The following is a 14,109-nucleotide window of genomic DNA, read 5'->3' on the forward strand; positions in this document are numbered from 1 at the left end:
ACGCCGCTGCACATCACAGCCAGCCGGGGCTACACAGACTGCCTGCAGCTCCTGCTGCTCAGGGGTGCTGCCGTCAACTTTGCACCAGGGGGTAAGACTGCCCTGCAAGGGGCTTGTGCAGCAGCCAGTACAGACTGCGTGCGCCTGCTGCTCAGGTTTGGTGCTGACCCTGAGGCTGTCTCTGAGGATGGCTATAAGCCCCTGCATCTCTGCAAGAGCCCAGACTCCATCGAGTGAGTTCTACCCAGGGGGCACAGTGGGCCTCCCTTCCCTTCTACATAGGATGAGGCTTGAGGGGGTCCTTACTCATCGCTGCAGGTGGGCTGGTGGTTGCAGTAATGGCTGCTGAATGGGGTCGCATTACTGCCTGTTCCTGGACCAGGACCACCTCTGATGCAGCTGAGCTTGGTGCTGCTCTCTTGCTACCCACCAGCAATGCAGAGCTGATGGTTCACACTGTAAAGCTCAGGGCATGTGCTATGCAGACAGGCCTCTCTGGGTGTGTGGGAGCAGACTCTGGGTGTGACAACACTTACTAAAGATCTGTGGAGTTAGCTGGAAGTAGGATGATAGTATCTCTGCTCACCAGTCATCCTGGCTTAAAACCACTACTCCAGGGCATGAGGAGCAGGGATTTTTGGACTCTTGGGAAAAGTGAAAGCAGTGGGATGGTACAGACCGGAGGGGGTGGGGGGAGTGGGTGGGAGATAGGATAGGAGCTGGAGAGGAGAGCCTGTCACTGAGTCATCTTGGCCCACATAGGTGTGTCCAGCAGCTGCTGCAGCATGGCGCCAGTGTGAACAGTCGGACAGAGGAGGAAGATGACACAGCACTGCACATAGCAGCACGGCATGGCCTAACAGACCATGTCCAGCTGCTTCTGCGCTATGGGGCAGAGCTGGAGGCAAAGAATGAGGAAGGGCAGACACCACTGAATGCTGCCTGTGCTCAGCCCCATCAACCCCAGGACATGGACCGCTACTACCAGGTCTGCCAGCTGCTGGTGGAGAGTGGTGCTAGCATCAATGCGGCAGATAGGGACCGTCAGCACCCACTTCACCTGGCCTGCAAGAATGCCAATGCTCAAGTAGCAGAGTTACTGCTGGCCTGGGGTGCAAATGTCAATGTCATGAACTACAGTGGCAACACGGCACTGCACAATATCCTGCAAGCAACTGCCTACAAGCTAGAGCACCACCCAGAGCTTGTGGTGCGAGCCCTGCTCAACTACGGTGCCATTCGCATATGGCCTGGCTCCCTCCTCAAGGTGCGGGGCTCACAGCTGTGCCGGGAGCATGGTGGGAAGGGAAGGCTGTGAATATCAGGGCCCCAGTGGGAGCAAGGATGTTTCTGTCGCAGTAGGGCTTGTTCTGTGCGAGCCTGCTTGCTGTCCTGCCTAGCTCTTCCCAGGGGCTGGGGGAGGGGAGAATTGGCATTACTAGTAAGGGATTCCCTGAAGTTTTCTCCTGGGGTATGTTCTCCTGTAGGACTCTCCTGCTTCTGTCTGCTAAGCTGTGTGGACAGTACTTACCCAGTTTCCATAACCACTTGTCCCAGAAAGTGTTGGCCCTTTTCCTCTCAGGGGATGTGTCTCTTTGGGGCATACCCTCCAGCTCATGCTGTCTCTGCAAGACACCAGCAAACAAAGGGTTAATTTCCTGTCTTAATTCCTGAGCAGTGCAATAATTACCCAGCCCGGAGATCAGCAGATTGCTCTCCCCTTTGGGAAAATACAGGAAAATCAACAATTAACACTAATTAATCTCCTATTAACGCCAGATAATGAGGATCACTCATAGAGCCGGAATAGACTCTGACAGCTACTGCTGGCCTGGGCCGTAGGGAGTGGGAGCCAAGAGCTGGGGGGGTGGTTTGTGGATCTGCCTCTGTGCAGCTATGCATGGGTGGGGTGTGCTCCAAAGGCCACACTGGTGGTGTAAGATACATAGCATCAATGTGTTGCTTGCACCTACATGTGTTGTTAAAACATGGGCATGGTACACACCAGAGATGTGTTGCACAAAATATGTATGATGTCTTCCTGGGGCTCTGTGTAGCAGCTAACGTGAGCACAGTATTTCTTAGGACACCCATTGCATACAGCACAGATACAGGATGTCTCTGCAGCTCCATGCCGAACAGGCACAATACATCCCTGAGACCCCTGTGTGGCCCTCATCCAAGGCATGGTATGTCTTAGTCTTGCTGCACACAGCAGCAAGATGGGTGTCAGTCCTTGCCTCAGAATGGTTCATGCTCTAACTAGAAAAGTGTGGGCCTGGCATAAAGCAGAGTGTTGGTTGCTTACGAGCTACTTGCAGCAGTGAGGCAGATGAAGGAGATCTGCATCCCAGCTATGTACGTTAGTCCCTGCATCTGAGGAGAGGCTGTGGGGACCCAGCTGTGCTGAATGCAACAATGCTGTGAATGCTGGATGTTGGCTTAGTCACCCTCTTTGCAGGAGTGGTGCTCTGGCATTTCCCACCATCAGTGGGTTTGATCTCCTGGGACAACGTGAGGCAAGGACATTAGTTCCCTAGATTTACCAAGGCTGTTTTTGAGCATGTGCAGCTTTTTAGAGGTGAAGGTGGGGCTTACAGGACCTCGTGCAAAGTCTGTGTTCATCTGCTCTCTCGCTGGCGCAGGTGCTGCAGTACTGCCATACCTGCCCGCGTGTCATTGAGGCCCTGATGAACAGCTATGAACACGTGCGTGTCACTGAGGACTGGGTAGAAGCGGTTCCCGCAGAGGTTGTACAGGTGAGGGAATGCATGCTGCCAGCTGGAGAACATGCAGCTGGACTACCGCGGCAGGGTGCCAGAAGAGGCTTGGGGCTGAGGGGGGTTTGGGGCAGGGCTGGGGCTGGGTGGAGATGTGCAGGGCACAGGGGTGGTGGTGTTAGGGGATAGGGAGGATGCACCATAGTGAGTAAGGTGAAGGTATGTCTGGTTCTACCTCTGCTCCCAAGGTGGTATCTTCAGCTTTATCTGCTTCTGGTCCTCTCTTCTCTCTCTGTAGAAATACCCACATTTCTACCAGTCACTTTTCTCCCTGGAGCAAAGACCTCGCTCCTTGCAGCACCTGGCTCGCTGCACACTCAGGACCTTCCTGGAGGGCCGGTTGCTTCTGGTCCTGTCTCAGCTGCACCTGCCAAGTGCCTTGCACCGTTTCCTGCTGCTCAGCTTCGAGGACATCCTCTACTAAGGGCTGCGGTTCCAGTCCTATTGTGTCTTTCTGTGCAGATGTTCCACCCTTGTCGGTGCAGTCTGTGCCTTCCTAGCTAACCCCTTCCCCTTGCACACTTCCTGCTAGGCCACATCAGCCCCCCATGCCAAACCTGTCACTGTGTTCCTGTCCCAGCCAGGCTTGTGCTCTGCTTCATGCACCTATTTTGGAGCATTCTGTTTACCCATACTAATCAGGACAATCTCTAGACTCATGAAAAAAAGCAAGAGATGGGGATTAGGGCGTTTTGTGGGACAAGGAGCAAATACACTGCACTGATCACAGTTCTGATTGTAGGGTATCAGTCTCCCTATCCCAAATCTACAAACTCAAACCTGAACCAGGCAGCCCTGGTGCCCTGGGCATTTGTTGGGATCCTGTCTTCAGTCGTTTACAGTTTGTACCCAAAGGTGTTTGGAACAAACCCTAGTCTTTCTCTATATGTACCAGAATACAACTTCTACCTTGCCTTGAAGACTGTCCTGACAGAGGTCATCCATGAGACATGCCATGCATAGTGGCATGTGCACTCTCAGACCTATGCGTCCATCTGTTTCTCAGAGGACATGGGGGAATGTGTGGTAGGTATGGGGCTGAGGCCTCCCAGACAAACACTTCCCATGCAGGTACAATGTCTGGGGTTGCCTGGCCTTGCAGCTTGTGGCAGGACAGCAGTGCTTGTGCCAGCACTGAGGACTTTGATGTGGGGCGAGGAGGAAGCATGCCCTGAGAATGCCGGTCCCCTGGGTACAGAGCAGCCAGCCCCTGTGACAGCCCAGCTAGCATCTACCAGAGCACAGTACAGGTCCACACACTGCTGCCTTGGCTGCACCACGCTCTAGACAAGGTAAAGGGTAACATTTGTTTCTGCAATTTAAAGACACAGTTGTAAAGAAATCAAAGCACTAACCATCCTTTAAAGATTTGCTGTGAGCTAACCCCAGTCCTGCTTCTGTTTCAAGCAGTGCCTGAACTGCTGCTGGCTGGCAGAAGGTACACTAGGGCAGCACTGCAGTTTGGTCCTCTTGGTGCACTAGTCTTTCAGGGCCTCTGTTAATGTCCACATCAGCGCCAGGACACTGGAACACACAGATCTGAAGGCTAAGCAGACTCAGTGCTTCTGTCTTTTTCTGCCTCTGTCGGGACACAGGGTGTAGCTCTGCTCCCCTAATTATCACCACCTTACACAACTAGACCATGCTGCTCTGAAATAGCAAGCTTGAAATAGCTGTGTGAGGTTCAGCATGCCATTCCTAATGCACTCTCACCAGCGATGCACCACAGCATGAATGCTAACAGGATACAACAGGAATGTGTTCACATGTTACAGGCTTACAAAAGGCGTCAGGAAACCAGTTGTGGCAGCCTGTGTGTGTGTGCTGGTACTACTATTGCGGTGTAGAGATGGTATAACTCAAAAAGGTTTAACAATGTGCTTTATGACATCCATGGGCAGAGAGGTGAGGTGTTGGCTCATGGTGACGTACCAAGACTATCCGCAAAACAGAGATGAAGGGAGCAGGAGAGTCAAAGCTTTTAAAATACCTGGATAATGGCCCCCACTCTTACCAGGCATCAGTAGTGTGTTTTCCTTGAACCAGAGCTGGAACCCAGCCTGAAGTCACCACCTTCCTGCTGGCTGTGCTCGCGTGTCTGTTCAGGGTGATCTGTTTATGGGAGCAGGTCCTGTAGTCTTGCTCCCAAATTGTAATCACCACTTCATAGTCTTCATTTTTAGCCAGATCATGTCTGTGACTAGGGGAGGAGCTGAAAAAGGAGGGTCTGTCCCTTTTGGTGGCAGCACAGTCTGGAATTGCTTAGCCTGAATGGCTATCTTTGGTATGAAGGCAGTCTGCAGAGAGTACATGTGGGGCTGTTTTACCAGTCCTTCTTCTTTCCAGCACTGTCCATATGCCTGCAATAACATATGTTCAATAATGTGTACTCAGCCACTAAGATAATATCACCTTAAGGACAGGGAAGGATTGAATTTAATGGTTTGCTTTATTTTGTAATTGTTTCTTGCAGCTGTTAGACTTAAAGCCACGGCTCAGGTCTTGCTGATTACTTTTGCTAGTTCTGAAGTCTGTTCTGCATTTGGGTGATGAGGGCAGCTCAGTTGAAGGAGGTGAACCTGCAGTGTTTTGTTTCTGCAAACACAGCAGCATGCAGTGCCACTACATACATGGGCAGGCCAACTCCTGGCACTGCCAGTTCCTCTTTGGACAAAGGCGTCTTGGCATAGACAGGCATCTGTTGTAATGAAGGACCCATGCTGGGACTGCAGGTGAATTTCCAGGGTTCCTTTCAGAGCTACCAGGTTTGCAGGCAGGGGATCCCAGCGTAAGTGGGAGGGCTGAGGTCAGGCAGGTGGCTGAGAGGGGCAAGCCATCCCTGGGCACAAGTCTTCATGGACTAGATTTCATCTGTGTTCCCCCTGAAATTAAAAGGGTATGATTTCATTGTGTGTAAGGATACTAATGAGTAACATTTTCAAGCAATGTGAGGCTAGTAGGAAAAGGGGAGCATCTTCTACAGATTGACTGATTTAACTGGGGGAAAAAACCAACCCCCCCAAAAAAAACCCACCAGAAAAGCTTTTGGGCACTCAAGCCCTTTTTCAGAACTGAAACAAGGAGAAAAGTTCAAGCTAAGTGCACGCTGAGAACAAATGCTCTGAGTTTAACTCAGTTATGCTAATCGATTAGAAATTGATTTTTAAAAACATATACAAGAACAGAATTAAAAAGGTTTGATGTTCCAGAGCACATTTTGACAATATAACAAGCTGTGCTACTTTTTCTAAAGGGGGAATTTCTAGTGCAGCATTGAATGTATTTGCTGGGACAGGAGTTATTCCAGGGAAATTTAGCTGTCCTAAGTGTGAGGGCTATGATCTCAACCGAGGACGGCAAGCATGTGACATTATTAGCACAGGGGCATGTGGTTCTGATGTGTTTTTATCAACTGCCACAGGCAGCTGCTGATTGCCAGTGTCCCAGGCTCACTGGAAATGTCTCTTGGGCACATGCTGTTGTTCCTGCTTCAGCATCCACCTGGGTTTTTGGGCAGAGCAGTCAGAAAGAGACACCCTCATGACTGGCTGAAGTATTGTGAGTCCACTGCCACGTTCTCAGTGCGGCTGTCCAAGTGGGAGTGATGTGCTCAGGGGGAATAAAAATGCATCCCATTTCTAGACAGAAGTTTCCATCCTAGCTGCAGCCACTGGGTCTTACTCTGACCCTCTCTGTGCAGTCAAGGCATTGCCTATTCCTAGTATCCCTTTCTTTTAACTGAAAGATCAACTCCTGGAGGCTTCCCAGCCTTGAATATCTGCTCGACTCTTACTTGATCTTTCCTGTTCCTCAGTAAAGAGCATGACGTGCCATAATGGGTGGACTAGTAAACCATAATGGTACTTATAGAAGGGTACAAGGACAAAGCAAGTATAGAAAAGCCCTTCCCTAGGATGTCCATCCCCACCCCTGAGCTCTGTAAATTGCATTTCAGGTATTTTTAAGTCAAAAGGGCCTCTTTGTAGGGGGCAGATGTAGAGATTTTTTTTTTCTTCCATAAATTTGAACAGTCACTTTTTGGACTCATGTATGTTTGAGCATTCTGATATCCTTGTGGCAAGGATAACTTAATTGCAAATTGTATTGATCACCTCCTTTTATTTGTCTTTACGCTGACACCTTCTTGTTTCATTTGATGCCTTTTAACTCCTGTATTCTAAGAATATGCGGGCAACTATAGTCTATTCGTCTTCATCATACTATTCAAAACCATATAGATCCCTGGCATTTCTCTCCTTACTCGGGCTGGAATTCTATTCAACTGTGTCATTCCCTGCGTGGAAGCTGTCACCGAACCCTTAACCACAAGCACAGGCTTTTCCTGTCCCTTTACTAATTCTAGTGCACCACTTTGAGATGAAGGGACTAGAACTGCGCACAACATTCAAAATGTGGTTGCGCTATGATTGTGTAAGAGTTATTCTTAGCTGTGTGGATGTGAAATCTACACAAATGTCTCAGGAACCTTAGATTCATATTTGACATTACTTGATTATTTACACAGTCCGGGAGGATGGCCTTGGCAGTGATGCCCTTCCATTCAGCACGTTTTGTTTTCAGATGGCATATGTTGCAACCTCTAAATGTTTTTCAGACTCATTACTGTCCAGGGTTGCCATCCCTGTTTTAAAATGAAGCTCACATTCTTCTTTCCTGTATGTTGCACCTTATACTTAGACATAACAAAACAGGTTTTTCATGAACCTGGTGTTTCAAGCAATTCAGATTAGGTTGTCTTGGGCAAGTACCACCTGTTACTTTTACCATCCCAACAATTCATTTTTATCTACCCCAATAATTTTACCAGCATTTTTTTTTATTTTCTCCCTGATTACTAATAACATATAGCATTGGTACGTGAATAGAATACACTTAGAAATACATCTATCAAATGGCTATATAGAATAAGTCTTCTCAGTTACCCAATTTTTCAAATTTGTTAATACTAATCACACTGACTGTAGCATACAGCTAATTTTTCTTATTAGAATGTCATGCAGAACTAAGTCAAATGACTTACAGGAGTCTAAGCATGCCTAGTTAGCTCTATCAAACTTGTAGGCTTACAAACATTACATAAAATTATTTGAAAGTACCTATTTCAAATGACATTAATTTGAATGACAGTAATTTGGGTTCTAGCTTTTACTAATTTACCTAGGACATCCTTTGGCTGCTTGTCTGTGATTGCTTGGGATGTATGTTGAACTAACTGCTCTGTAGTTTCTTGGATATTTGTGTGAACACATTTAAATACTGGCAAGACATTGGATTTTTTTTCCCCCCCAGTTATCTTAAGTTCCCCAGTGTGCCATGATTTGTTATAAAGAAAAAAATCAATGGTTCAGTGAACTCGTTAGCCAATTAAATACTCTTGGATGTAAGTTATCCTCCTGCAGATTATAAAAATTGTTACTTAAACAGTTTCTCTTTAGCATCTTCCTTAACTACTGATGGAATAGAAAGTATTCCATTACCACTGTAAAATATGAATATTATCCATTGTTGTTCCAAATACAGAGCAGAAATATTTATTGAGTTCTTGGTTTTCATTATGCAGAATGTGTGTTTACACACAGAAACCTGGGACAGGTGCCTAGAGACTGCAATTCTTTGGATTCTTTGCTTCTGAGGCATCCTGCTCTAGGGTTGACATTTTAAAAAAATTGAGAAATTGGAGAGGGTTCAAGAGAACAGCCATAAGTGAGCTGTGGATTGCCAGTGATTCCTGGCAGTGGGAATTTCGGAGAGGTGGTGGTTGGACACACCACGGTCAATCTTTGGAGTCCTGTGTGCAGTTGTAGGTGCCTGTTCTTCGGTCCTGGATTTACAGAGCAGGAAGGGTTGACAGCAGTCTTCCGCAAAGCACTGTGGGCATGTGGGCTAAACACACTCTCCATCGCCACGCTGACATCCATTGCTGGTCCTCAACTGCGCCTTACCAAACTTCCTGAGGGGCAGGCTGCAGAGTTTATTCAGCATTGCCAGTTCTTCTGACTGGCACTTAGAGGTAAAACTAGATCCAGTGGCTGGAAATTGAAGCTGGGCAAACACATATTAGAAATGAGACACATTTTTAATAGCAAGGGTAATTAATCTACTAGTTAATTGCATCTTAGAATAGCTTATTATGGTGGATGTAGATTTCTCATCTCTGGCTTTTTTAAAAATCACTGGAAGATCAGCCCTAGCCCAGACCAGAATTCACTTCTGCGTGGTGCTTAGCCCAAGTCCCAAAGAGATCAGACTGTTTAATTACTTATCTATGATCCGTAGTCTTGTCACTCTTCCACATTGGTCTACCACTGGCCTCTGTCACCGCTGGGACTGCGTTTGGCCCCAGGGTAATGTAAGAGTTTCATGTTTCCCTTAACAGCGCTGCTCACTTTACTGATACTTCATTGATGTCTCTGACTTCCCCTTAGTTTCTTGCATTTTTTAACTACTGGTTTGTACTGGCTCTATCAGCTTCCTTGCTCTGAATTTGCTGCCTGCGCTGGTTTCTGAAAAAGACATTCTGAAATAAATGCTGATGCTAGTTTATAATTTTATTTAAATATTTGCTTTTATTCAATTTCTGTCACAAGCTTTAGCTTTGAGACTTCAGCCATTTGGAAGCACTGAGCATGTTTCACCCTGTGGGACTGGGCGGTGTTTGTGGATTGCCAAAGGACCTTGGGGCTGGATGTGACACACAAAGGCAAACTCCTTCCTCTCACCAGTCCACCAGCACATGAGGACCTCACGGGGCTGCCCCATGACACTTCATAGAATCATAGAATTGTTTAGGTTGGAAAAGACCTTTAAGATCATCAAGTCCAACTGTTAACCTAACACTGCCAAGTCCACCACTAAACCGTGACCCTAAGCACCAAATCTACACGTCTTTTAAATGCCTCCAGGGATGGTGACTCAACCACTTCCCTGGTTGAGGGAAGTGTTGATTCAGCCTGTTCCAATGCTTGACAAACCTTTCCGTGAAGAATTTTTTTCCTAATACCCGATCTAAACCTCCCTGGCACAACTTGAGGCCATTTCCTCTTGTCCTATTGCTTGTTTCTTGGGAGAAGAAACTGACACTCACCTCACTACAACCTCCTTTCAGGTAGTTTTAGAGCACGATAAGGTCTCCCCTGAGCCTCCTTTTCTCTAGGCTGAACAACCCCAGTTCCCTGGGCCTGATCGTGTGGTTGTCCTGTACATACTGTGTGGTGGCACTCAAGATGATCTGCTCCATAACCTTCCCCAGCACCGAGGTCAGACTGACAGGCCTGTAGTTCCCCCGATTCTCCCTCTGGCCCTTCTTGTAGATGGGCGTCACATTTGCTAACTTCCAGTCAACTGGGACCTCTCCGGTTAGCCAGGACTGCTGATAAATGATTGAAAGTGGCTTGGTTAGTACCTCCGCCAGCTCCCTCAGTACCCTTGGGTGGATCCCATCCAGCCCCATAGACTTGTGTGTGTCTAAGTGGTGTAGCAGTGATCCCACCTGAGGAGGCACTCAGATCAGATCTCTGACTCATGGTAGTAGGAACCTCAGTGTTTGCCCCAAGCCGCAACCCCACACAGCAACACAGCCCATCTTTGAGCAGCCCCATGCAGAGCTCTGCTGGACTCACTCCAGTGGCTGATCTGGCCCTACAGCAGCTCTCCCGGTGCCGAGTGCTTCTGGTACTTCACTGTTAGGAGCACAACTCCAAATGCTTCCTGCACGTCTGTTTCTATCCAGACGCTCTGCAGCAGATGCCGATGATCCTGAGGTACCATGCTCTGCAGGTGAAACCTGGGGGAGCACACCCCTTTTGTACAAAAGTGCTCTCCGGGGCCTGTCAGCTCCTGCTCTGTTCCTTCGGCTCATCACTGGATGTCAGCGATGCTGCTCACATCCATGCCATCCCACCCACCTCCAAGCACTGCACTTCTAGCTGCAAGGCTGCCTCTAGGGCTTCTGGGCCACATGGCCTTGGGCCAAATGCAAGCACATGTTTGATAGTAGCCTGTGACTTCTTAAATTTGGTCCTATGCCTGGCCAGCCTTACTTCGATTCCTGGAAAATAATACAGCAAGTAAGGCTGAGAGAGCTGGGGTTGTTCAGCCTGAAGAAGAGAAGGCTCTGGGGAGACCTTTTTGCGGCCTTTCAATACTTAAAGGGGGCCTATAAAAAAGATGGGGATGAACTTTTTAGCTGGGCCTGTTGCGATAGGACAAGGGGTAATGGTTTTAAAATAAAAGAGGGCAGATTCAGACTAGATTTAAGGAAGAGATTTTTTACGATGAGGGTGATGAAACACTGGACCAGGTTGCCCAGAGAGGTGGTAGATGTCCCATCCCTGGAAATATTCAAGGTCAGGTTGAACGGGGCCCTGAGCAACCTGATCTAGTTGAAGATGTCCCTGCTCACTGCAGGGGGGTTGGACTAGATGGTCTTTAGAGGTCCCTTCCAACCCAAACTATTCTATGATTCTATGAATTTGTAAGTGCCTGGACTCATGCAAAGTTGGTCAGACCAATCTTACTTCCTTCTGTATCAGGCCAAAGGGCCTGTGGGAAAGGGACAGAAGGAGCTGATGTTGTGTGTCTTAAATGTCTTAATTTCATGCTCTTTCACATGAGGTTCTCGGAATGAAATTAATAAGACAATATAGACTGAACTACTATTAGGCGAGAGCATAATTAGTCAGAAAACCCTATTCAGAGTTAGTTATCAGTAGTCAAACTGCAGTGACACATAGAGGGTGTTACCTGGAGGTCTGTCCTGCATCTGGCACTCTTCTAGAGTTGTTAAAGACTTGTGTGCAGGTTTTGGCTGGGATAGAGTTAAATTTCTTTATAGTAGCTAGTATGGGGCTATGTTTTGGATTTGTGCTGAGAACCGTGTTGATAACACAGGGATGTTTTCGTTATTGCTGAGCGGTGCTTACACAGAGTCAAGGCCTTTTCTGCTTCCCACACCACCCCACCAGCGAGTAGGCTGGGGGTGCACAAGAAGTTGGGAGGGGACACGGCCGGGACCCACAGCTGACCCCAACTGACCAAAGGGATATTCCATACCGTATGACATCATGCTCAGCAATAAACTAGGGGGAAGAAGAAGGAAGGGGGGGACGTTCGGAGTGATGGTGTTTGTCTTCCCAAGTCACCGTTACGCGTGATGGAGCCCTGCTTTCCTGGAGATGGCTGAACACCTGCCTGCCGATGGGAAGGAGTGAATTAATTCCTTGGTTTGCTTTGCTTGTGTGCGCGGCTTTTGCTTTACCTATTAAACTATCTTTATCTCAACCCATGAGTTTTCTCACTTTTACTCGTCTGATTCTCTCCCCCATCCCACTGGAGGGGGAATGAGTGAGCGGCTGTGTGGTGCTTAGTTGCCGGCTGGGGTTAAACCATTAACAACTTGCATAAAGGAATAGACATTAGGCTTATTTAATCTGCAGAAGACACTGTGCTGGTTGGGGTTGCGGCCCCAGCTGCAGCTAAGGCCAGCAGGACAAATACCAAGTTCTCTCCTAGAACCAGCGGAGCCCAGCTGCAAAAGCCTTAGTGGGGCCTGACCTGCCAGAGATGGTGCAAGCTGAGATGTGCAGGAACAAACATGCCACACACTGCCCATGACCAGCCAGCCACATGCTGCACAGAAAAGGCACAGCTCTCATGGCATGCACAGATCAGAGTCCAGTCTGTAAAGAAGTGCTACACTGGTCTTCTCTTCCGGAGGTGCAGTGACCACAGTGTAGTGGGCGGGCTGTGGCGGGAGCAGAGGACATCAAGAATGGTGAGAAGACAAGGAAATGATCAACAAAAAGAGCCTTGAGGACCTGGAGCTGTATATTCTGAAGAAGAGAAAACTGAGCAGTGACAAAATAACAATATCTAAACATGGAAAAAGTACCTGAGCATCTGTCCTATGAGGAAAGGCTGAGAGAGCTGGGACTGTTCAGCCTGGAGAAGAAAAGGCTCAGGAGGATCTCATCAGTATATATAAATACCTGAAGGGAGGGTGCAAAGAAGATGGAGCCAGGCTGTTTTCAGTGGTGCCCAGTGACAGGACCAGAGGTAATGCGCAGAAACTGAAACACAGAAGGCTCCATCTGAACATAAGCAAACACGTTTTCACTGTGAGGGAGGCTGAGCATTAGCAGATGTTGCCCAGAGAGTTTGTTGAATCTCCCTCCTTGGAGATACTCAAAAGCTGTCTGGACATGGTCCTGGGCAACTGGCTGTAGATGAACCTGCTTGAGCAGGGGGGTTGGACAAGATGACCTCCAGAGGTCCTTTCCAGCCTCCACCAGTCTGTAATTCTGTGATGCTGTGACTGAATGAAGAGAGCTCTCTTCATAATGCAGGACACAGGACATGCAGGACTGTTCTTATACACTGAGTCCATGCTAGTTGATGGTGGTGTAGAAATTAGGGCCACTGCATCTTGTGATGAGCCAGTATATTGCCAGCTGAAGACAAGCATATCAGCATTATTCATGTACCAGCCTGTATTGTGGATTGTGTTGCATAACCCATTTTGCTCTGAATCCTGCACTTTGAGAACATCACCTTTTCTCATAGGCTCTTTGCTTCTGCCAGATAGCCATGAAACACGTGTTCATATAGTGACCTGCAGATGACGGATGTCATCTGAATGAAAGCATCCAAAGCGCCATGCTCACATAACTGCTGGGGCAGAGCAGTGCGCTTAGAGAGAGCTTCTCCTACACTAAAAGTGCAAGAGGTATCAGGCCTGGTTCCTGGAAAAGACCATCTGCTCATCAGTCAGATACACCTATGTTGGCTGAAAGCAATGTGCACAACCCTAGCGCTTGGGTGCACCTGTCCTCTGGCATCGCTCCCTCGCAAAGCCTCCTTTGTAACTTCCAAAGGGCACATTATGCAGTCATACTCCTGTCCCCTTGCCCCTTCCTTGCAGCCAAGGGCTGACAATGTGCCAGGTAGGCCATCTTACAAACTGGGTCCCATCTTGCCTGCTGAGGACCCTGTACTGCCCTGAGCAGTTTTCTTTTCATGAAGCTGTTGGCTTTCTGATGATGGTTTCTCTCTGGAGATCTCACACTTGCTTGGCTTGCTTTCTCTCTTTCTGTCCTTCTCTTTCTCTCTTCTCCCCTTTCTCTCTCTTTCTGTCTGATGCCAGTTATGCTTCCTGAACAGTGTCTCTGATCAGCCTGGGGAACAGCCATGCTGCAGTTGAGGAGCTAGATCGAGTGGACATGTTGATGCTCCTAGGAGACCTTATCCAGATAGGATCTGAAGACAGCTTTGCAGCCCAAGTGTGGGCATTGCTTTGGGAATGTTGCCAGGA

At 48.1% G+C, this 14,109-nt stretch overlaps 1 protein-coding gene across 1 annotated transcript in view; it reads left to right on the plus strand.

Annotated features, from left to right (window-relative positions):
- The window catches only part of ASB10 (ankyrin repeat and SOCS box containing 10), a 14,925-nt gene extending 5,567 nt beyond the window's left edge, over positions 1-9,358 (plus strand). The window contains exons 4-7 of the mRNA XM_009330228.1: positions 2-233; positions 763-1,267; positions 2,646-2,759; positions 3,019-9,358. Of these exons, the coding sequence (XP_009328503.1) occupies positions 2-233; positions 763-1,267; positions 2,646-2,759; positions 3,019-3,204 (1,037 nt within the window). The 3' untranslated portion in view covers positions 3,205-9,358. The remainder of the gene's footprint in view (position 1; positions 234-762; positions 1,268-2,645; positions 2,760-3,018) is intronic.
- Positions 9,359-14,109: the final 4,751 nt, after the last annotated feature.

Source organism: Pygoscelis adeliae, unplaced genomic scaffold, assembly GCF_000699105.1.
Source record: "Pygoscelis adeliae isolate BGI_AS28 unplaced genomic scaffold, ASM69910v1 Scaffold348, whole genome shotgun sequence".
Taxonomy (NCBI): domain Eukaryota; kingdom Metazoa; phylum Chordata; class Aves; order Sphenisciformes; family Spheniscidae; genus Pygoscelis; species Pygoscelis adeliae.